Source organism: Mercurialis annua, linkage group LG5 (genome assembly GCF_937616625.2).
Source record: "Mercurialis annua linkage group LG5, ddMerAnnu1.2, whole genome shotgun sequence".
In the NCBI taxonomy this organism is placed as follows: domain Eukaryota; kingdom Viridiplantae; phylum Streptophyta; class Magnoliopsida; order Malpighiales; family Euphorbiaceae; genus Mercurialis; species Mercurialis annua.
In genome coordinates, this window is record NC_065574.1 from 9,799,417 (window position 1) to 9,823,348 (window position 23,932).

At 37.4% G+C, this 23,932-nt stretch overlaps 2 protein-coding genes across 2 annotated transcripts; one reads left to right on the forward strand and one right to left on the reverse strand.

Annotated features, from left to right (window-relative positions):
* Nucleotides 1-12,998: 12,998 nt before the first annotated feature.
* LOC126682584 (premnaspirodiene oxygenase-like) lies at nt 12,999-15,263 on the reverse strand. Its single transcript, XM_050378308.2, has 2 exons — nt 14,249-15,263; nt 12,999-13,792 (listed from the first exon to the last, which is right to left on the reverse strand). The coding sequence occupies exons 1-2, from the start codon at nt 15,140-15,142 to the stop codon at nt 13,175-13,177; spliced, it is 1,512 nt and encodes a 503-aa protein (XP_050234265.1). The 5' UTR covers nt 15,143-15,263; the 3' UTR covers nt 12,999-13,174.
* A 3,073-nt stretch (nt 15,264-18,336) lies between these two features.
* Nucleotides 18,337-19,962, forward strand: LOC126681423 (uncharacterized). The gene has a single exon (XM_050376965.1). It carries the CDS (start codon nt 18,337-18,339, stop codon nt 19,960-19,962), a length of 1,626 nt encoding a protein of 541 aa, XP_050232922.1.
* The last annotated feature ends 3,970 nt before the right edge of the window (nt 19,963-23,932 follow it).

Sequence of the window (23,932 nt, forward strand, 5' to 3'; positions counted from 1 at the left end):
TAACTGTTGATTATTATAATTGCTAGTTTAGGCTGAAGTCTCGGTTGCCCCCGAGCATTGGTTTTCTGCAGGTTTATGTGTTTATGCTTTATAAGAAAGGCTAGCTACGGGTTTCGGTACTACATTACCCATACCCTAGCGCCGGTCGCGATTCATGAAAATGGGTCGTGACAAACTTGGTATCAGAGCTTTGGTTTCAAACCAAGGCCATTGCTTGCTATGTGTTTACTCTGTTAAATTTGGTTGTGTCTTAGGAACTACTGCGGATATAGGATTCTGTCATGTCTTTAAAAACGTCATCTTTTGATTTTAAAACTTTCTGCCTACACCAATAGGAATGCGTCGAGTCAGTCATTATTTGTTGATTTGATGCTTTTAATTGTTAATGCTATTTCACTTGGGTGAACATTTTATTGCTGTTGATTTCTTGGGAAATCCTATATGTTGCTTGTTTTGTTCATACTTGGGTATGAAATATCTGTTATTTAAATTGTTGTTGTTCAATCTTAGGATATGGACAACGTTATTCGTACTCGTGCTCGTGCTGCGGCAGAGCAAGAAGCTGTGGCTGATGATGCGATTTCCATGGAAGTCGATCAGAACGCACCACCAGTTCAGGCAAATGCTGGACGTGGTCGAGGTGGAGGTGCTGGCAGAGGTAGAGGTGCTGGTAGAGGCAGAGGAGCTGGTGCTGGTAGAGGTGGAGCTAGAGGGCGCGGTGCAGCAGGTGTTCAGGCACCGAATGTGCAGCAGGCACCAGGGGTGCAGCAAGCACCAAATTTGCAAGCGTTCGACTTCACTACTTTCTTGGCTGGCGTTGTCGAGATGCAGAACAATCAGGCTCTACTGCAGAATCAGTGTAATATACTGGGTCAGTTAGCGCAGCAACAGCAACCTCAGGTTGGTGCTGTAGCTGGTATTGGTGGAATTGCTGGTGTCGGTCATGTTCCAACAGACAGAGAGTTGGTGATGACCTACTTAAAGTTGAATCCGACTTCTTTTGATGGTACTGGGGATGCTCTTGACTTTTTGGAGGAATTTGAGTACAACAGTCAGAGGATTCAAGCGTCTGATCGTCAATCAGTGATGCTTGTGGAAATGTCGCTGAAGGGTCCAGCTAAGGATTGGTATCGCGATAACATCAGGCCAGTTATGGATACTTTGCCTTGGGCTGATTTTGTGACCAGGTTCAGAGGTTACTATCTACCCTTCTCTGTTACTGAGAGTTTCAGAGAAAAGCTGCTCACTTTGAAGAAGGGGGATAGATCAGTGACAGACTACACTACTGAGTTTGTACGTTTGGGGCGGTTTGCTACAGATCTACAGGGTGATCAAGAGCGAGTGAACGACCGTTATGTTAGGGGTTTAGGCTCGGAGTTTCTCCCTTTGCTGATAGGGACAAACATGGAGTTTGCCCGGTTAGTGGATAGTGCGCGGCGGATGGAGAATTCGATGGTTCAGTTTGGGACGATCTCTGACCCTTTCCAGAATCAGAAGGGAAAGAGTGACGTTCCTAGTGGGGGGCAGCAGGCCCCAGTGCAGCATGGTAGTGGGAACTACTACAGTGGCTCTTCTCAGGCCAACAGGGGGAGTCGGCGGACTCACAACAAAGGGAGGCATAGTGCCAGGAGTGCTCCGTACAGTTCCAGTAGCAGTGGGAGTAACCGTGGTTCAGGACGCGGGTACAGTGGCGGATCGAACATTCCGTTCTGCCAGAATTGCAGACGCAGGCACTATGGTCAGTGCCAGTTAGCTCCTGGAGGTTGTTTTACTTGTGGCCAGCCGGGTCATTTTTCTAGGGAGTGTCCGACATCTGGGCAGCAGATGTCTAACTCCAGTGTGGCGCAGTCATCTTATCAGCAGCAGAGACCTGCGTTTACACAGTCTGTAGGGTACTCTCAACCTGCAGCAACTTTTGGTGGCCAGCGGGGCCGTGGTTCTGGTGGCAGAGGTTTTGGTGGCCGTGGTAACAGCGGTAGAGGTTCCAACGGTTATGGTACTGGACAGAGTTCGCAGCAGCAGCCGCAGGGTCAGGCCAGAGTGTTCGCACTTACTCCTCAGGATGCGCGTGCATCAAATGCTGTGGTGCAAGGTACCATTCCGATTTCTTTTACTGATGCTTTGGTATTATTTGATGCGGGTGCGACCCATTCGTTTGTTTCTACTTGTTTTGCTGGGAAATTGGGTAGAGCACCATCTGTTTTGAGTGAACCTCTAGCTGTGTCTACACCTATGTCTGAAGGTGTAGTAGTGGACGTCGTCTATCCTTCTTGTCCTGTGGTTATTCAGGGTAGAGAATTATGTGCTGATTTGATTGTACTTGACGTTCTTTCTTTTGATGTTATCTTGGGGATGGACTGGTTGTCACGCCATTATGCTTCTATTGACTGTCGAGAGAAGTCAGTCGAGTTCAGGATTCCAGGTGGTCTACCTTTTTCCTTTCAGGGAGAAAAGGCAGAGACACCTAAGAATCTGATTTCCGCCATCAAGGCGAAGCGGATGTTAGGCAAGGGTTGCCAGGGTTTTCTTGCTGTGGTTCGTGATTTGGAGGCTGGTGGTAGTGATATGCATAGTGTACCGATAGTGAATGAGTTCACTGATGTGTTTCCAGAGGAATTGCCTGGATTACCACCTGATCGTGATATTGAGTTTTGCATTGATGTGGTTTCTGGTACAGCTCCGATTTCGATACCGCCGTATCGGATGGCTCCTGCAGAGCTGAAAGAGTTGAAGGACCAGTTACAAGAGTTGTTGGATAGCGGGTTCATCAGACCGAGTACTTCTCCGTGGGGTGCTCCAGTTCTGTTTGTGAAGAAGAAAGACGGTTCCTTTCGACTCTGTATCGACTACAGACAGTTGAACAAGGTTACTGTCAAGAACAGATATCCTCTTCCTCGCATCGATGATTTGTTTGACCAGTTGCAGGGTGCGAAGTGTTTTTCCAAGATTGATTTGAGGTCTGGGTATCATCAGCTACGGATCCGTGATGCAGATGTGCCTAAGACTGCTTTCCGGACTCGTTATGGGCATTTTGAGTTTCTGGTTATGTCCTTCGGTCTGACGAACGCACCAGCAGCGTTTATGGATATGATGAACAGAGTGTTCAAGCCGTTTTTGGATCAATTTGTGATCGTCTTCATTGATGACATTTTGATCTATTCTCGGAGTGAGGAGGAGCATGCTTACCATTTGAGGACTATACTACAGACGTTGCGTGAGCATCAGTTGTATGCTAAGTTTTCAAAATGTGAGTTCTGGTTGGATCAGGTTACCTTTCTAGGACACGTGGTGTCGAAAGATGGGATCAAGGTTGATCCGAAGAAGATTGAGGCGGTCATGGATTGGCAAAGGCCAAGGTCAGTTACCGAGATCAGAAGTTTTCTGGGTTTAGCTGGCTACTATCGTCGGTTCGTGCAAGATTTCTCCAGAATATCTGCACCTTTGACTAAACTGACACAGAAGGGTGTCAAGTTTGAGTGGACTGACAAGTGCGAGGCGAGCTTTGAGAAGCTCAAGGAGATTTTGACTACAGCTCCGGTGTTGGCATTGCCTTCTGGCATTGATGGTTTCACAGTGTATTGTGATGCGTCTCGGATTGGTTTGGGTTGCGTTCTGATGCAACATGGACAGGTGATTGCCTATGCTTCCAGACAGTTGAAGAAGCATGAGGTGAATTACCCTACTCATGATTTAGAGTTAGCAGCTGTGGTTTTTGCGCTGAAAATTTGGAGGCATTATTTGTATGGTGCTACTTGTGAGATTTTCACTGATCACAAGAGTCTGAAATATATCTTTGATCAGAGAGAGTTGAACTTGAGACAGAGGAGGTGGTTAGAGTTGCTGAAAGACTACGACTGTACTATTCAGTACCATCCTGGTAAGGCTAATGTGGTAGCCGATGCGTTGAGTCGCAAGTCTTCGGGCAGCTTGGCTCATATTTCTGAGATTGGGCGTAGACCCATGGTTAGAGAGTGGCACAGTTTGATAGCTTCAGGCTATGAGTTTCAGATTTCTCAGACTGGTTGTTTGTTAGCACAGTTGCAAGTGCAACCCGTTTTGATTGATCGGATCAAAGCTTTACAAGCTGAGGATCCACAATTGAAACGGATTATTGAGGAAGTTCAGCAGGATGGAAATTCTGAGTTTACTTTGGTAGATGGTGTTCTGAGACATGGTTCGAGATTGTGTGTTCCGGATTCAGATGGTTTGAGGGAACAGATTCTGGAAGAAGCGCACAAGTCTGCTTATAGTGTTCATCCGGGTTCTACTAAGATGTACCATGATCTTAAGGGTACCTACTGGTGGAGCGGGATGAAGAAGGATGTCGCTGAGTATGTTTCTAAGTGTCTGACGTGCCAGCAGGTGAAGCTGGAGCATCAGAGACCTTTTGGCTATCTGCAGCCACTACCTATTCCAGAGTGGAAGTGGGAGCGGATTGCTATGGATTTTGTGGTTGGGTTACCACGTACTCGACAGGGATACGATTCCATCTGGGTAATAGTTGACCGTATGACTAAGTCAGCTCATTTCCTTCCGATTAAGGTTTCGTATACTGCTTCGAGGTTGGCTCAGTTGTACATCGACAGGATTGTCAGTTTGCATGGTGTACCGGTTTCTATTGTTTCAGACAGAGGTTCTGTGTTTACTTCGAGGTTTTGGAAGGCGTTACAGGAATCCTTGGGTTCTCGGTTGGATTTCAGTACAGCTTTTCATCCTCAGACTGACGGTCAGTCTGAGAGGACTATTCAGACGTTGGAGGATATGCTCAGGATGTGTGTTCTCGATTTTCAGGGTAGCTGGGATACTCATTTGCCGTTGATTGAGTTTTCTTATAACAACAGTTACCACGCGAGTATCGAGATGGCGCCGTATGAGGCTTTGTACGGGCGCAAGTGTAGATCTCCTATCTGTTGGGAGGAAGTCGGAGAGCGTAAACTCTCGGGAGCGGAGATTATTCAGATTACCTCTGAGAAGGTACCGTTGATTAAGCGGAGGTTAGAGACTGCTTTTAGTCGGCATAAGAGTTATGCTGATCCGAAAAGGAAAGACATTGAGTTCCAGGTTGGTGATTTCGTATTTCTTCGGGTTTCGCCTATGAAAGGCGTGGTTCGTTTTGGCGTCAAGGGAAAGTTAGCACCGAGGTATATTGGTCCTTATGAGATTTCGGAGAGGATTGGAGCTGTGGCTTATCGTCTGGTTCTACCGCCAGACATGTCGTTAGTACATCCTGTGTTTCACGTTTCTATGTTGAGAAAGTGCATTTCTGATCCTTCGCACGTGATTGTGCCTCAGAGTGTTGAGATTGACCAGGAGCTGTCCTATGAGGAACAGCCAGTTGAGATTGTCGATACGCAGGTGCGTAAATTGCGGAACAAGGAGATTCCGATGGTCAAAGTTCTCTGGCGCAATCATTCTGTAGAGGAGTGTACTTGGGAGACCGAATTGGATATGCGGAATCGCTATCCTTTTCTTTTTCCGTGAGGTACGATATTTGTTTTTCTGTGACCTTTGCAGTTTTTACTTGTATTACGTGTTGTTCTGATGTGATTTACTTGTCGTGTTAAATTCGAGGACGAATTTTTAATTAGTTGGGGAGAATGTAATATCCCGTAAAATTTTAAATTTATTTTTGTAATTTCCGACATGGTTCCGGATGTGTTTTGTGGGGTATTTGAAGTTTCGTAATTTAATTGTGGTTCGATTCATCTTCGGTTCGGTTTTTAAAAAAATATAAACTTCTCCTTTGGGTCTTGGTTCAACCAAATGGTTGAACCAAGGGATAAACCAGGTCTCGTAAGAGACCTGATGAAATCCCGTAAGGTCCCGTACGGGACTGGGCCTGTCCCGTACGGGACTGTGCAAAATTTGCACTGGTCCCGTTCGGGACCAGGCCTTTTCCCGAACGGGATCAGGCCAAATTTTGGCCTTTCCGTTCGGGAATGGCAGCAGGCCCTTGACCCCTTCGCCCGGCTCTGTTCGCACTCGTTTTCGACCCGTTTCCACTCGATATTTAAAGTCGACTTCTAAACAGAAAATATTCACCACTCATCACTGAAACCCTAGCCGTTTTCCGCTTGCCATTTCGCTGAGTATCGAAGCCGTTATCGTCTGCCAAAGATCGCTGTCCGGTAAGTTTCTGAATTCTTTGATTTCCAGATTTCGTTTTTGAACGTCATTGCGTAATTTGGTTCGTTCTTGCTCGTTTCTAGATCGAAATCAGAACCGTTCGATTCCAGACGATCTAGACTCACGTACCTACGTTTCCCTACCTCAGTTTCGCTGAACGGTACGCCGTTGATCTCGTTTCATTCGCCGTACGATTTCCGTTTTCTGTTTGCCTATGATCTGTTCTTGAATTTATGTTTCTGCCGAACCATTTTCTTCCTCTTTGGGCTTTGTTTTTGCTTCATTCATGTTGAATCCCTTGGCATGATTAGTGTTAAATAGTTATAGCTTTTAGATTGAATTGTTTCATCATTGATTCTCGGATCCGTAGTAAATTGGGTGTTCTTGGTGTCGTGAAGTTTCTGCCGTTTTATGATTCTTAGTGTTGAATGTTTATGGGTTTGTATTAGGTGATTAGTGTGTTGTTCTTGTATAAATTAAGTTGCTTTGGTGATGAGGATTGAGATGTGAGCTTAGTTTCAAAATCAAAAATGGTGAAATGGTTTGGTTGTGCATGGCGGGTCTGTTACTATTTTGAATTTGAGAATGATGGTTAAATAGCTAACTTGATCATCATTTTAGTTTAACTTAATCAAATGAATTCCCTTAGTTTTAATTTTAACTTTGATTGATGGTAACTTTCAAATTCGTTATAAATCGTAATTGATATTTTGTAAAGCGATATTTATTTATAAATTAAGTTAATAAAATTACTCGGGTAATTATATTTGCCTTCAAATGTCGTTTTGTCAAAAATGGCTAAATTACAATTTAGCCCCTAAGCTTATTTTATAACTTAATTAAGTGGATTTTCGGCTAATAACTTTATTGTTGGTTTTAATTATAAAATAAAAGTAATTAATTTGATTCTTGGAAATCAAATTGGCAAAAGTGCAATTTAGTCCCTAATTGGCAAAAGTACAATTTGGTCCCTAATTGGTTAAAGTACAAATTGGTCCCTGAACTTTATTTGACTTATTTAATTAAGTTTTGGGGTTGTAACTTGGGTTACTTGAAATTGAAGTTATTGAGTTCCGCTTTTAAAATGGATTATTATTTTGTTAAATTGTTTTATAAAGATAAACTCGGGTTTATATTTGATAAACGTTTTGAGTCGGATTAGACTTGGGTCATCCGACAAGTGAGGTTAGCTTGGTAGTTATTGGTAACTCGGCTAACCCACTATTTGGAATTTAGTTATTATTTAAAGTTATTAAATTATATTTATAAATTGGATTTAAGCGGGAACTCAATAGACTTATATTAATTGGGCTTTATTACCTTTTGGTTATATTTGTGTTACGTTGGATTGTTATTTACTACGTGTTAATTGTGCGAGTCTTATGTGGTGTCTAGTACTCTCTAGAGTTAGGGTCTGATTTTAATAATTATTTTATTTGTCTAGACTCGTCTACTGTTCGTGCTTCTGAGGCGAACCAGAGTTAGTTGCTTGCCGGTATTTCACGTGGATTAGCAAGCAGTGAGTTTATATTTACTATTTACCGCTTTATTAAGTAAATTGTTATTTTAATATTAAATATATATACTGTACGTATATTTCGAACTGTTTTTATATTATGGCTCTTAGTTGGAACGTGCTACCTAATGGGCATCATTAGGACTGCGTGCGCACCGGTATTGATCTGGGTAAGGTATATATGGAAATGTGGTAACTCGGTGTGAGCATAGCTCTCGGGACCAGGTAGAGTAACTCGGTGTAGCTCAGCTCTCGGGACTCTGGTATAAGTGTGGTTAGTGGTAACTCGGTGTAGCTCAGCTCTCGGGACCAGACCTATTGGATTATGATTATTATTTAGAATTGTGGATTAGGGTTCCAACTATTATCCGTAATATCGTTATTAAATGTTTTAAACATTTTAAAGGTTTCCCACTTAATAAATGTAGATAGTGGTATGAACTCATCTCAGTATATCTGACCCCGTTGTTTTCCCAATTTTCCCCAGGGTTATTATCTGAGAGAGTCTGGTGATCTCCGCATTTACTTTTCCTCGGAGGTTCCCTTTTATTTTAATAAAACTGTAAAACTGTTTTATTCTTAGACCGCAGTAGTAACTAGACGTCCTTGTTATTTTTATTTATTTTGTCGGATTGGTTCGACTGGTTATATTGCTTTGGCATGTTATATTATTTATATTGGTTCATGATAAATCTATTTTATAATTAGAATTGAATAAGCATGTTATATTAACTGTTGATTATTATAATTGCTAGTTTAGGCTGAAGTCTCGGTTGCCCCCGAGCATTGGTTTTCTGCAGGTTTATGTGTTTATGCTTTATAAGAAAGGCTAGCTACGGGTTTCGGTACTACATTACCCATACCCTAGCGCCGGTCGCGATTCATGAAAATGGGTCGTGACAGTGATTTTATCTATCCATAATCATTTTTGCAACTGGATTTTTAAAAAATTGAACAATTAACCCTGTCTTTAAGATTTTGGATCGAGAAAACAAATTAGATATGAGTAAATTGAAATTAATTAACCGAATTAATTAAATTTTAAAATTAATTTTTTAATTTTAATCGATTTAATTGAATCAATCGACTAATTCGATCGGTTTGTCTTTATATTTTAATCTTTTTGCTAATTTGATTATTAGTAGTACATAAATTTTAGTGGTAATTTTCAGAAATACATATTTTGCTAATTTATTTATAATTTTACCTGTCATGTTTTGATTTTCTTTTTTAATTTTTTTTATTTATGAAAAATACTTTTTTTTTTATTTTTTTAATTTCATAAATACCTTTTTCGGTTTTCAATTTCGGTTTTTGGTTTTTTCGATTCGGTCGACCGAACCGACCGATTACACAATTCTATTTTTCAGTTTTTAATAATAGATTTTTTTTATAGATTTTTTTCCTGATTTTTTTTATTTTTTTTATAGTGTACAATAGTGTATATATAGTGTTTTTATGGTGTGTTTATAGTGTACGATTAGTGTATATATTGTGTATATATAATGTATATATAGTGGATTTATAGTAGATTTATAGCATTTTATAGTGTTTTTTATGGGTTACACCATGAAACACTGCAAATACACCACAAACACTGTAAATACACTATAAATATACTAAAAATGCAAAAATACAATATAAATAAATACACCAAAAACACACTAAAACGTAAGTATATTATAAAATTACTACAAATACACCATAAATCAATTTGTTCCTTCAAAATCAGTAGCAATAAACAAATATATGAATAAGAGAAAAACAATATAAATAATTATATAAATAATAGAACAATGTTATAAACAAAAAATTATAGATCTACAATAAATTTATTTACAAAATATTTAAATCATTACAAAAAATCTAATAAATTACACAAATCTAAAAAACGAGCCGAGAAATCCATAGCACGGAAGGAAGAGACAAACGGACTAGCGCGAACGAAAAAGATGAACGAAAACATGATCGGAAACGACGAGAAATTCATTGGAAGTAGACGAACGGAAGGGCGAATGGAAAAACGAACGAAAAAGACAAACGGAGAAATAACCGGAGGAGACAAACTGAAAATCAAACGAAAAGGAGGAAAAAAAGAAGAAAAGAAGAGAGAATTTAGAGAGAGAAAAAAGAGAAAAAAAAGTGGCTATATAAAAGTTTAACCTAAAATGAGATAAGACTTCTTTATATAGTGGGTATTTTTGGTAAGTAAATTAGCTTATTAGGTAGCGTAGGAAATAAGGAAAAGATGGGCCAAAATAGTGTAAATACTTTGCTAAAAACAAGTATTTGAAAAATAATCCCTAAATTTTATATTTATATCTGATACATTTACTATATATATCTGATACATTTACGACACTTATCTGATACATTTACGATACACATTCGAATACATCTATAATACATATTTGATACATTTTTAAAATGTATTTCATAGATGTATTCCTGATATATAATTTATACATAATAAATATATATTTTTACAACATCTTTTATAGTTTTATTATCTATATTTGATACAACTCTAATATTTTTCTAATATATTTTTGATACATAATTTATATATGATAAATATATTTTTTATATAATTTATATATAATAAATATATTTTTTAAATGTATTTAATAGGTAAATCGCTAATTCGTAATTTATACACAATAAATATATTTTTTAAATGAGCCTAATAGATATATCGCTGATACATAATTTATACATAATAAATATATTTTTTAAATGAGTCTAATAGATATATCGCTGATACATAATTTATACACAATAGATATATATATTTTATACATATTTGATAAATTTTTGCGACGCATTGAATTTTTTTTATTACATGTATATTTTTTTATACATAGCAGATACATCTCCTACATAAATTATATATGGAAAATATGTTATTCATATATCAGATCTGTGTTTGGTATACATCAACAATGTATTTGATAAATAATCCATAAGTTATATTTTTTATAAATGATTTATTTTAAAAAATTAAAATCAATATAAACTTTTATAAAATTAAAACAAATTATATTTTAAAAAAATAAGGATAGTGAGCAAGTGCACTTGGTGCACCTGCTCACGTGGGTTTTGCTTTAAGTGAGCAGGTGCACCAAGCGTCAGCAGGTCTGACGCGCACGTCAGACCTGTTGACGCACGCTGAAATCAGCGTCAGACACTGATGTCAGTAAAAGATGGTATTATTAAATTGTTTTTAAAAAAATAGCAGAATTGTAATAAATAGTTAAAAAGTTGTATCGCATGAAAAAAGAAGTTTTTGTTTTGGTATATTTGTGATTTTCTCAAAAAGGAAAGATAAATTGTTGAAGTTCAATTAACTTATTAACCAATACTACTTACAATATTCCAAATTATAAAATTTAACTAGACATAACTAAACTTAAAGAAGTAGCACAATTCATAATTAAAGAGTATAAATAAGAATTAAACAAATTCAAAACTGAGTTGAAAGAGTCTTGAATAAAAATTTGAGAAATCCGCACTTGTGTTTTCAATTAAAAATAATTAAATTTAGCTAATCTAATGAATAAATAAATAAAAACTAAGGAAAGATTAAATAATGTCTAACTCGGTGTTTTAAAAATCGAACCGGTAGCCGAATCAGTTCGGCCATCAGTTCTCGGTTCAACCGGTTGAACTGGTTCAATGACCGGTTCAACCGGTTGAACTGGTTCAATGACCGGTTCAACCGGTTTATCAAATTTTTAAAAAATATAAAATAAATTCGGATTTGGTTTTTATCGGTTCAACCTCTGGTTTATCGGTTCAACACCATTTTTTTATCGGTTTAATCCGGTTCGATCCGGTTCAACTCGGTCCAATCCAGTTTAACCAAAAGATCCAGTTTTCTACTATTTTAGACTGGACAACCGGCCGGATCCTGGTTCGATCGGTTCGACCGACCGGTCCGGTTTTTAATACACTGGTCTAACTAAAACTAAATAAGAATGTGAAAAATCAATCAAATAAACAATGTCCTTGTACTCTTCATATATAATGGTTTGGTTGGCGTTGCTTCAGGAATCCCAGTTTGAGTAGGATTGGAAGTCTTGAATTTAAGCTCGACAAAGCAAGTTTCTAAGGATCTAACTCGCCCTTTGGCGTGAAGATACAATTTATCTCGACGAGCTGAGCACTCTCCACCAACAATCTTGCTCGAGCCAGCCATTATCTTGTCGAGCAAAAATCATTTTTGCTCGACCCACTCACTTTAAACTTTCGGTCTTGATGAGCAAACTCGTGTCATCGAGGCAAGGTGAAATTTAACATTGTTTTTTATCCAATTTGGTTCTTAGTCCGACATGCTTTAAACATATTTTTTTATAAAATCAAGACCTTATCAAGCATAATAATAAAATTAATGAATATTAAATGTATTAAAATTAAAAAAATGTACATTATGCGTATTAGTCAGCCATAGAGATTTGCAAGGTCAACTACATTGTTTTTGATGAGAAAATAAGCAAAAAAAATATCAATAGAAATTGTAGTAACCATTATTGATATATGATCAAATAAAAATATTCTAAAATGCATGAAATATGATGAAAAGGCAACGAAGTCAGTTTCTTAGCTAAGTATTGTTTATAGCCTGCAAAACTAGAAATGGGTATAAACTCGCAACAAAGTTGGGAAATTCAACGGGAAATGGGTGATAAAAACTATTTATTTATTATAAATTACCATGCAGTCTGATAAATAGCTGATCTTATCGTATACTGTTGGAATATTGATACCATTTATTAAAGTTTTGTTACCAATCGTTATGACCGGTTATAACTGGATTAGTATGTGCAGTGTATATAAAAAAATAAAAAAATAATACAATCAGTTTATGTGGTTCAATAATTATACTTACATCCACATGTGAAAAGAATGGACACATCCATTAATTATCAAAAAGAGTATAAAATTGATGGAAAATCACCAACAGAGAATATGCTGTTAGAAAACAATAATTCATTAAATGTTTATTCTCTATAAAAAATAGAATTTACTTATATTTATTACATCACGTAGCCCTTTTCTCTTTATTTATATCAATATTTGATCTATATTGTGTTTTAGTTTTTTCTGGTTCAATTTTAAAAGATGAATAAATTATGAAATATATAAAGAATAAATTCTGATTATATCATACTTTCTAACTGACTAATGACAATAAAGTTATTCTAAAGTGCTAATACAACTAAAATTTTAAAAATCAAATTAGAATCAAAGGTCACAAATATAAATATAATTTGTTTTAAAACAAAATAATTGTAGAAAACACATCAATGTAGCAGTAGTTTAACATGAGATTCTTGTAAGAGGACTTTACTCTAAATAACTAAACATAACCTTTTTATTAAAATTAAAATACTTCAGAACGACTGATACACTCATAAATAAGTAAGCATAAATTAAACTTTTATTAAAACAAAGAAATTAACGTAATAAAAACTAAGGAAATGCAAGAACACATCATTTTTTGTGTGCAGTACCGGTAGCTAACTGCATATTTTAGTTAGTACGAGAATATGGAATAGGAACTACGTTTAAATCATACTTCCTTTTAGTTGACGTAAGAAAATCCTCAGTCATATCCAGCTCTTCTTTTTTCATACCATTGGGGAGCTCCCAATCAAAATGGAAGAGTAAATGTGCGAGTGCAAGTTCCACAGTGGCCATGGCGAATGATATCCCTGGACATATCCTTCTTCCACCACCAAATGGCAGATATTCAAAATTATTACCTTTGAAGTCAATTCGACCGTCTTCAAATCTCTCCGGTAAAAATGTTTCAGGTTCGATCCAATAATTAGGATCCCTTCCGATGGCCCATACATTCACAAGGACTCTAGTCATGGCGGGTATATCATATCCATCGATTTGGCATTGCTCGCTAGCTTCTCTGGGTGGTACTAATGGAGCCGGAGGATGGAGTCTTAATGTTTCCTTAATAATTAACTTAAAATACTTTAATTTTTCAAAGCCTGTTTCATCAACAATTCCTTTATCTCCGAAAAGTTGTCTAACCTCTGCTTGCGCTTTCTGCATTGCTCTGGGGTTCTTAATCAATTCCGACATCACCCATCCTAAAGTTAAGGCCGATGTATCAACCCCCGCAATGAAAAGGTCCTGCATGGATATGATAAAATCATTTATTCACTACGGAATTGTATACAAAGTAAAATTAAATAGAAAAATAGTATAGTCAGATAAGATAACGTAAATACAGTAAAAATTTCATTCAGTCTTTGTGAAGTGTCAAACCGAGCCTAACCGGTCACTACATGTTGTTGAATCCGTTTTTCTTTTGGTTTATTCCAAAAATTTAATTAATTTAACTGACTCTAGAAAGACTCATGAAGTACTTGATCCTTCTTTTCTTGTTTAATTATATTGACTTACACTGCTTTTTTAAGAAGCGATCGATATAAAATTTAAAGTGATCCCTTTTCTCTCGTAAAAACAATCAAAATTCAAACATCTCGCGTTTTACTATTAAGGATCAAACCATGGGAATATATATATGTATGTATGTATATATATGTATATATGTATATATTGATGAGAAGGAAAAATATTGGTTACCAGTATAACAGCTTTAATACTGTCGGTTGTTAAAGGAAGTTCAAGGTTTCCTTGCTCTTGAAGATTTAACAAAACATGAACGATATCTTCATCCTCCAAATCAATCTTAGACGCGGCCCTGGATTTCTTATGAGTATTGATTATGTTTTCAAGCACAAGATCAACTTTTTTGTGCAGTTTCTTGAGTCTATAGTGAATTCCAGTAATGAAATGGAGCAATTTGATAGAGGGGAACAAGTCGGCGATATTGAAGCCTGCTAGCATCTCCACAACTTCGGTAACAATTGGAATGAATTCTTCTTGATCCACCAAGCATTTTTTACCAAACGCGGCTCGGGTAATGATTGAACAAGATAATAAATTTAACATTTTCGTAAGATTGATCGCGGATGATGCGCTAGAATAGATGCTACTGATGAGATTCGATACTGCTTCTTCTCGAATTGGTCGGAACAGTTGCACACGTTTTGCACTAAGCAACTCTAATATGCAAATTTTCCGCATTTGTCTCCAGTGTTCACCATAGCGTGCAAAACCAATATCCGCAGCCTTATAAAAGACGATGTCTGCAACTAAGAGGAAGGGCCTCTGCGCGAAGATGGTGTCGTGTGTTTTCATCACCTGTTTCGCAGTGTCCGGTGAAGAAATCACAGCTGTTGGGACTTGTCCGATTTGAAGCAGAAAAAGGGGGCCGTATTTCTTCGCCAAGGCTCCGAGTTTATGATGGGGAAGACCGCCGATTAACTGGTGCATGTTTCCGATGATGGGGAGCTTCGATGGTCCAGGGGGTAGATTTAGAGGTTTGCTGCTTTTTAATTTCCTCCATATTGCTTGAAGGACAAACAGCACAGAAATCAGTATTAAGAATGGAAATGACAACATTTTTAGATTCATGGTAATAACTCAGTAAATTATTGAATGAAGAGTTGTGTTTGTTTGATAACTCAGCTGTATACCGGCCATTATATATATATACACCTTGTTCCTCTCCAGTCTAGTCTTGAGATACAAGTATTTTATTGCAAGTTCTTTGACAAAAAAAGTTGATTTATATAACTAGTTCCTTTTTTTTTCCAGGTTAATATATATATTTTTATTAAATAGAATACATTATAGATCTTAAGGCGCAGGTTAATTGATAAGACGCTTTTTTAATTTAAGAGAAGTTGGAAGTTCGAACCATATTTATATATACAGCCGTTTAAAATTTGAAGATCGAATCTGCCTTCCTCAAGAGACCTACACTATTCAAGTGAGGATTAATCTGAACGTGAAAAGGTTAAAGGTACGGTTTTATATTTGATACTCATGTACAATATAAAATTATATACGTGATCTTTTTCTTTTGGTTACATATGCGTAGAAGTGGCAAATGGGTGGGTTTGGGTGGGTATGGGTTGTGTTGGGTTTAAATGGGTAGGATTATAAATGGGTAATCTACCCATTTATGACCTGTTTTAATTTTACATGGATACCAATACCCATGTAACCCTATATGACCGTAACTCATCCATTAACCCACTTTATATGTGTAATGTTAGAAATTGATTCATTTAAAAAAAATGTTAGAAATTGACTTTTTAAAATTTAATTGTACATTTTGTTAGAAAAAAAGTATTTTCCGATAAAAAAAAGTATTTTCTGGAAAAAAATATTTTCCAAAAAATAAAAAAAATTCCGAAAAAAAAAATTTCTGGAAAATAATATTTTCCGGAAAAAAAATATTTTCTGGAAAAAAATATTTTCCGAAAAAAATATTTTTTGGAAAATAATATTTTCCGAAAAAAATAATATTAAATGCGTGATCTTTCGTTTACCTATCAGTGCAGACATAATATGGGTCCTTGTGAAATGATATTTTAATGGAAAATATCCAATTATATTTAGTAAAGTAAGTTAAAAGACTTAATTCATATAACAAATAAAATGCAGTTTAGTCGTTTAATTTCGTTTCAATCTAAATTAGATCAAATGTAAATATAATATATAATATTAATAAACAATAATTCTGCATAGCGATGGATGACCTCAAAGCCAAAAACCCCAAAAATCCTAACCCAAACGGATCTTCAAGCTATGTTCATGCATCGCTTGTTAATGATTCGCACGTTCGTTATGAATCTAGGGACTCAGATTCATCATCACCTGCAAGGAGTTTGATTTACTTCGAGAATTACCCGCGTACATGGAGGTTTCATGACCTTGAGAAGGTTTTCGCTAGATATGGTGTCATTGGTCGTGTGTCGTTGGCAACCAAACTAACGAAAAGGAACTGTAGTTTTGGTTTCTTTAGACCAGAACATGGGAAGGATTTAACCTGGATTCTTAAGCAATTAAACATGATTGCCATTGGCAGATTCAAATTTAGGGCTTTCCGTTCTAAATTCCCGGATAGAAAGACAGATAATCAAAAGATCTCAACAAGTATTCCTCAACCTCCTATTCGAACTGTTACATCGCCGGCATGGAGGGATAAACGCTCTTATAGGGAGGTAACAAGCGCGTTGCAAACTACTATTATTCCTGTAGCAGTTGATAGGGCGGGAGTAGCTCCTGTAGCAGATGCTAGGGTTACTATTACAAATGAAAAGGTAATTTTGGAAACAAACGATTGGATGGAGGGATCAATCGTGGCTAGGGTTGTGGACATTAAAAACATCTTAAAGGCGAAACAATACTTTGTGCAGCATAATATTGTTTTTGAAAAGATGTCAATTCTGGGAGCTAACCAGATTCTGATAACATTCAACTCTTTCCTAGCAGCTGTGGAATTTATGGATATCGCTGGACTTACCTTGGCAGAATTCTTTCAAACTTATTGTTGGGTTAAAGATTTCAAGCAACCGCTATCGCGACTAGTATGGGTCTCCATAATCGGAATGCCATTGTATTTATGGTCTACAGATGTTTTTTTTTTAAGATTGGTAACAGTATTGGAGAGGCTATTACGGTTAACATTAATGATCGTCACGACGTTGGATTTGTTCTTATCTCTAGCTCATGTCGATTCATTAATAACTCTGTGGAGGTCAGCATTGGGGACATCTCAAGACTGATTTATGTGGTGGAAACAGATAGACCAGTGGATTATTTGGCTATTGAGAATTTGACTGCTGAAGTCAGCCCTGAGACGAGTTTTGTTGCAAATTCAATAAGGGAAGGAGAACAATCTGGGAATAAGATTACCGAGGATGTTAGGGACTGCACTATAGCCTTAGCAGCAAACGCTAAAGATGCTATAGTTTCGTTTGTTCATTCGAGTTTGGCACCTGAAGTTGTTCAAACAGCAGGCCCCAAAAGAAGAGCAAGTACAGGTCAGATGGGTATATGTTATGGCGCACAAGCAAGTGAGGATGTAATCGATTTTGTGAATGGTCATGCAGCATTTAACAAAGTTGCAGAAGCTAATATGCATAGATCTATTTCAAGGGACGAGTCTATTGATGCTGTGAACGTTATAACACTGCCAATTCGCAACATTTTGAATGACTTGCATGAGGCAGCTATTGGTTCAACAGTTGTGGTGGAAAATCAGGTTGTATCTCCAACTTCAACAAACTTGAAAACAGGTGAGGTGAATGCTTTGAATTTGGAGACTGCAGAGACTATTGAGCAGGGTCTGGAATTGGGTGTTACGACAACAGCACCAATTTCTCAGATTTTGTGCAGCGCTGAAAAGGGTACATCGGGGGTGCAGGAGGTGGATGCATCTGTGAACAATACTGAACTGTTTGTTAATACAGTGGCTAATGAACAGATTGACAGCAGACCCAAGCAAAGGAGCTGCAAGAAAATTGATGATTTGGGGAATGTAACTTCATGTTCAAATATCCAGGAAACAACGCTTAACGAATTATCTGACTCGGATATTGTGAATATGAACAGGGAGAACGTTACGGTGAGAAATACCGCTGGTTACTCTACTCCTGAAGAGGAAGTTAGCAGAACTTGGCAAACTGGTCACGATCTGGGCATTTTTAAGAGAGAAACAAGGTCGGCAACGCTGAAAAAATTAGCATCCAACTTGGAAGCTAGCAAGAAGAGGAAACAGGTCTGATTTTTCCTATCTCAAGGTTTATTTCGTTTCAATGTCTGTGCCTCTTTCGTTTGTGTCATGGAATTGCAGGGGTGGTATCTTGTTTTCAAGGAAGCAAAACTTTATTCGTCATTTAATTTCCAGCCTTAATCTAGCTTTCATTGGCTTGGTGGAAACTAAAAAGGAACATTTGGATGACTTTAGTGTTTGTAAACTGTGGCCGAATCATGACTTTCAATATGAATGGATAGCTTCTACGGGTGCGTCGGGGGGTCTGCTTCTAATTTGGAGTTCTGTAATGTTGCGCAATGTTTCTACTTCAAAGGGAGCACGATGGATATCTATGGATTTCTTGTTTGAAGATACCTCATGTCGTCATATTCTTATTTACGCAAGCAACTTGGCTTCGGAGAGGGTTATATTTTGGCAGGAACTTAGTTCGTTGTTGGAGTTTGCTAGTAGTATCATTATCAGTGGTGATTTTAACGATATTTTACATCCTGAAGATAGACTGAACAGCGTTGGGTATTCTCCGTCGATGTTAGCTTTGGGTGAGTTTGTGAATAGCTCACAGCTTCTTGACCTTCCACTTCAGGGCAGAAACTTCACGTGGCAGAATTCCTTTTCAAGGTCTCGCATCGATAGATGCCTAATCTCTTCAGCTGCAGGTACTATCTGGCCCTTCATGTCCCTTTCTGCTTTGCCAGGTAACCTTTCAGACCATGTTCCGATATGCTTTCGCTCACCAAATACTTATGATTGGGGCCCTAAGCCATTCAGATCCGTGGATTCCTGGTGGGATCACGAGGATTTTTCAAAGGTTGTTGCGGACGGATGGAGTTTGGCTTGTGAAAAGTCGCCTAACCTTACTATCAGACTCAAAGAGCTTCGGCTGTTTGTAAAAAAGTGGAATCATGATGTCTTCGGTGATCAGAGAAGAAAGGTTAAAGAACTCACAGAGGATATTTTTTCGAAAGAAGCTTCAGCAGATTATAGTCCTATGTCGAAAGAGCAAAGGGTGTTGTTGGGTAATCTTAAAAAAGATCTATGGACAGCAGAGAGAAGATTGGAGTCCATTTGGATTCAAAAGTCAAGACTAAAATGGAGTACAGAAGGTGACAGGAATACAAAGTTCTTTCATAGTGTTGCCTCCAAACACTATCGAAATAACCACATCTCTTCAATTCAAGTTGATGAGAATGTTGTCTCAGAGCCTAGTGATATTCGGTCTTTTATTATAGATTTCTTCAAATCGCTTTATAGTCAACAAGAGAAGCATCACTATACTCTTCAAGGGCTGATTTTTGATAAAATTTTGCAGGAGGATGGTGATTCCTTGATCCTTCCTTTCAGCGAAGAGGAAATATTTAAGGCCATTTATGCATGTGGTGAAAACAAGGCTCCAGGCCCGGACGGTTTCAACTTTTACTTCTTTAGACGAGCTTGGCCCTGTATGAAAAAAGAAATTAGAGAGTTTTTCGATGATTTCTACCGCTACAATTCTCTACCAAAAGGCATTAACACATCGTTCATGGTTTTGGTTCCTAAAGTTGCAGGGTCGGTGAACATTAAAGACTATAGACCTATTAGTTTAGTTAATGGTTTCTTTAAGCTACTCTCGAAAACTCTTTCTTTAAGATTAGCACCATTACTAACTAAGGTTATTTCAGATAGTTAACATGCTTTTCTAAAGGGGAGGAGTATTTTAGATTGTTCAATGATAGCCAACGAACTTGTTCACCTAGCTTCTTTGCGTAAAGACATATTGCTCGTTCTAAAGCTAGACTTCCACAAAGCCTTCGACAGTATTGACTGGGGTTATTTGTATTCAGTTGTGCTATGCATGAATTTTCTAGTTAAGTGGATGAGTTGGATTTACACTTGCCTATCGACTGCAAGCACGGCTGTTTTGGTTAATGGCAGTCCTATCGAACCGATTGCTTTGCGTAGAGGAGTCCGTCAGGGAGACCCAATTTCTCCTTATCTATTCATCATTGCTGTTGAAGGTCTGAAACGGTTGCTGGACAAATCGGTTAGCTTGGGTTTTACTCGTGGGTTATGCTACGCTTAGAACAAGGATCCTATCTCTATCCTACAATTTGCGGATGATACGTTATTATATCTTCCTTATGATATCGATCAAATGCAAAATCTTATCGGAATCCTGCGTTGCTACGAATTAATTTCTGGATTAACCATTAATTTTCATAAGAGCTCCATTATGGGGGTTAATGTGTCAGAGATGGATCTTTTGATAGTTGCTGAAACGTTCGGATGTAAGATAGAGTCTTTCCCCCTGAGGTATTTAGGTCTTCCTCTAGCTTGCCGCAAATTACCCTTGGGGGCATGGGATCATGTGGTAGCACGCTTCTAGTCTCGTTTGGCCCTGTGGAAAGGTAACCTCCTGTCTCCGATTGGTAGACTTGTGTCACGACCCAAATTCATGGATCGCGACCGGCGCTAGGGAATGGGAGTGGTTGCTCCGAAACCCGTAGCAAGCCTAAAAACCTTTATAAATTTTTCGCGTTTTAAAACATAAAAAGGTTTGCAACCTCGTTGCGGAAACACTTTAACACCTTTATTAAAAACGCGATCGCAATTCAAGATCATATATCACATATGATCTGTTTTCAGAAAATATCGTTAAAACCTTTCTCTCGTTTAACGTAAACACATTTCTGAAAACCGGGTCGTAAGACCCTGATTGTATTTAAAGAAACTAGAGCGCAAACATCAATCTCAGTTGACACACCTGCTCTGTTTCCAATACAATACTAAAATGCTAAATACATAAAACCAATGTATCTCTCAAACAACTGGTCATAGCATTTTAGAAAACACGCAGCTTTTCAAACATATATTATATACAGTAGTTCAATCAGAGTTTATCAAAATAGTTTGAACTACTGTAAACAGAAAGACAGACTTCCCGTACCCAACTACTTGCAGCTCTAGAGGTATGGCTGACATTGACTTTCGGAATTATTGTGGAAGTTAGACCTCGTACTTGATTACCTGAAAGGTAAACATTGGGGAGGGTCAGAAATATAAATATTTCTGAGTGAGTTCACATATTTACAATTGAATATTTAAATCGCATATATGTAAAACATTTGTACATATCAAAAATATTACCAATTAGTCGATCCAGATGAAACCCTACAAGACAGACTATTGTATGGGTCTCAACCTACACAATATAGGCCTTAGACCGTGAACTGAATCACTGCCGTCTAAGCCGGGTGTCTGGACCGTAACCGTGAAACTGCCATCACAGTACTGCCTGTGACCGTAACCGTTACTGCCGTCTCAGACTGTTAAGTCAGGGTCGCTAGCATTTCCAACGCCCAATGACATTAACTGACCTCTATGTCAGACACAGGCTCGTATCGAAAAACACTACCGGTGATCACACAGTCCTATTGACAACCAATAGGAAGCTTGTTCCAATGGATCTTTCATGGTTAAGTTATACTACTGCGATTTTTTTATTTAAAAACAGTTTAAATATAAATATTCAAAAGTAAAAACCACAAAGTAAAACTCACAGTACTGTCGTCCCCATTTTTAAAAACGTAAGCTCCAAGCAAGCTTGTCAGTCAAACACGTTGGTGTTTGGCTCACTAGATCGACCACTCGTCGGATCTAATTAAAATTCAAATGTCAAAATACATTAGACATTGAATTTTAACTCTAGTCCTATCGTATAAACGATAGACTCAATAAACAAACTCTGACACTATAAACATCGCATATAAACTAATCTCAATATTAAACTTCTCGTTCAATATATAGTACCACTCTTGGTATGGACTTATAGTCCTTTTAACATTAATCACTTTGATTAACGTATGACTTTATTAAAACATCACATTGTTTTAATAAACCAACTATCCTCAAACGTCTAGGTTCTTTTTAACCTTTTAAACGTATCAACTAACGTTTCAGAAGTCCCTTGAATCAACAATCGAGTATACAACTCGAACTAGGACGAAAACGTCCAAATACCGGACCTCCGACTCGCTGTGCGTCCGCACAGAGGGGTCTGTGCGTTCGCACAGCAGAGCTGTGCGTCCGCACAGCCCTGGCTGTGCGCTCGCACAGCCTTTCCCTGGGCTGTGCGCCCGCACAGCTAGCCTGTGCGCCCGCACAGCGCTTTGGCTGTGCGTGTGCACAGCTACGGGAACACTCCCCGGGCCAAATCCGACGTGTTTCCGATGCTCCGGAACATTCAAAAATATTAATTCAACACTCTACTACACAATCCAATTCAATTCTATTATTAAAACGTCGAACCAATACGTACGCCATCGATTCGATACGTTTACCGTTTAATATCGAATATATAATTAATATATATCGAAATAAATATCGTATACGAGATTAATACCTCGATTACTACTTGATTCGTTGAAGAATCGGAGTCGGAATCGCGAAATGGATCGCGCCGCGGCGGGACCTAATTCCTCGCGCCACTGCCCATCTCCTTTGCCTAAGCAGGCACGTCATTCTGAGGAGCAGAATGAATTATGCGTCCCCCCTCTCCTTTATTTATAGGCAATTCATATGGCTAAAGTACCATTTGGTACTAGCTCAATCATGCACTTTAACTCTGATTTTAATTAGTCGACCGTAGTCCAAACGGAGACTAATTTCAAATTTTATAAAACTTTACCCAAAAATCCAATAAAATATAAAACGAATAAAAATATAATTTTTATTCGCATCCGACTTATATTTTATTTTTAAATAAATCTCCAAAGATTTATTAGGTCTAAATCAGTCCCACTTAAATAAAATTACTACGTCCAAATTTAATGAAAATTGAACCGTAGCTTCTTCGAATTATTTCGCGAATAATGACACCAAAAGTATTCGCTCGGGACTTATATATGATTTTATATTTAATTTAGACCAACTAATAACATTTAATTAGTTTATAACTGAAACTAATTAAAGTTAAAAGTTCAGGGATCAAAGTGGACATTTTTCCAACTTGGCGCCCACTTCTCCACCGCCTCATTCTTTTTATTTTCTTTTTCTTTTATTTTTTTAATATATATATTTATATATATATCTTAACTTATATTCGCCTATAACTCGTCGAGCTTTCCGAGTTTCGATATTTTAATTTCGGGGTTTTGTCCGAAATCTTAAACTCTCCATTTAGAGTGGTACATTGATATTTTAATTATCAATATATCAATTTATACGACGCTAAAGAGTATTTTCAAATTTATTATTTCCGTTCACACTCGTTTATTAAAATTTAAATTTCCGATTTAAATTTTAAACTCATATTATTACGATACTCTTTTACGGATTCGTATAAATTAAATTTACGTTTAAATTTAATTTACGTATTCCGAATCTATTAAATCACTTCCCGTGATTTAATAATCTTAAATAGTCAAACCTACTATTATCTTTTGACTATTAAATTTAGTCTTTCCGAATATTTTTCTTAATATTCGAACCCACAAAATATTATTTTTAATATTTTGATTACTCCAATCTGACCTTGTGGCATATTCTAATTACTTAAAATTATGGGGTATTACAACTTGTGTTAATCAAATCAGTCCTTTTCAGCGTGCCTGTCTATTTCATGTCTTTACACAACATGCCTATTTCGATTAGCAAAACGT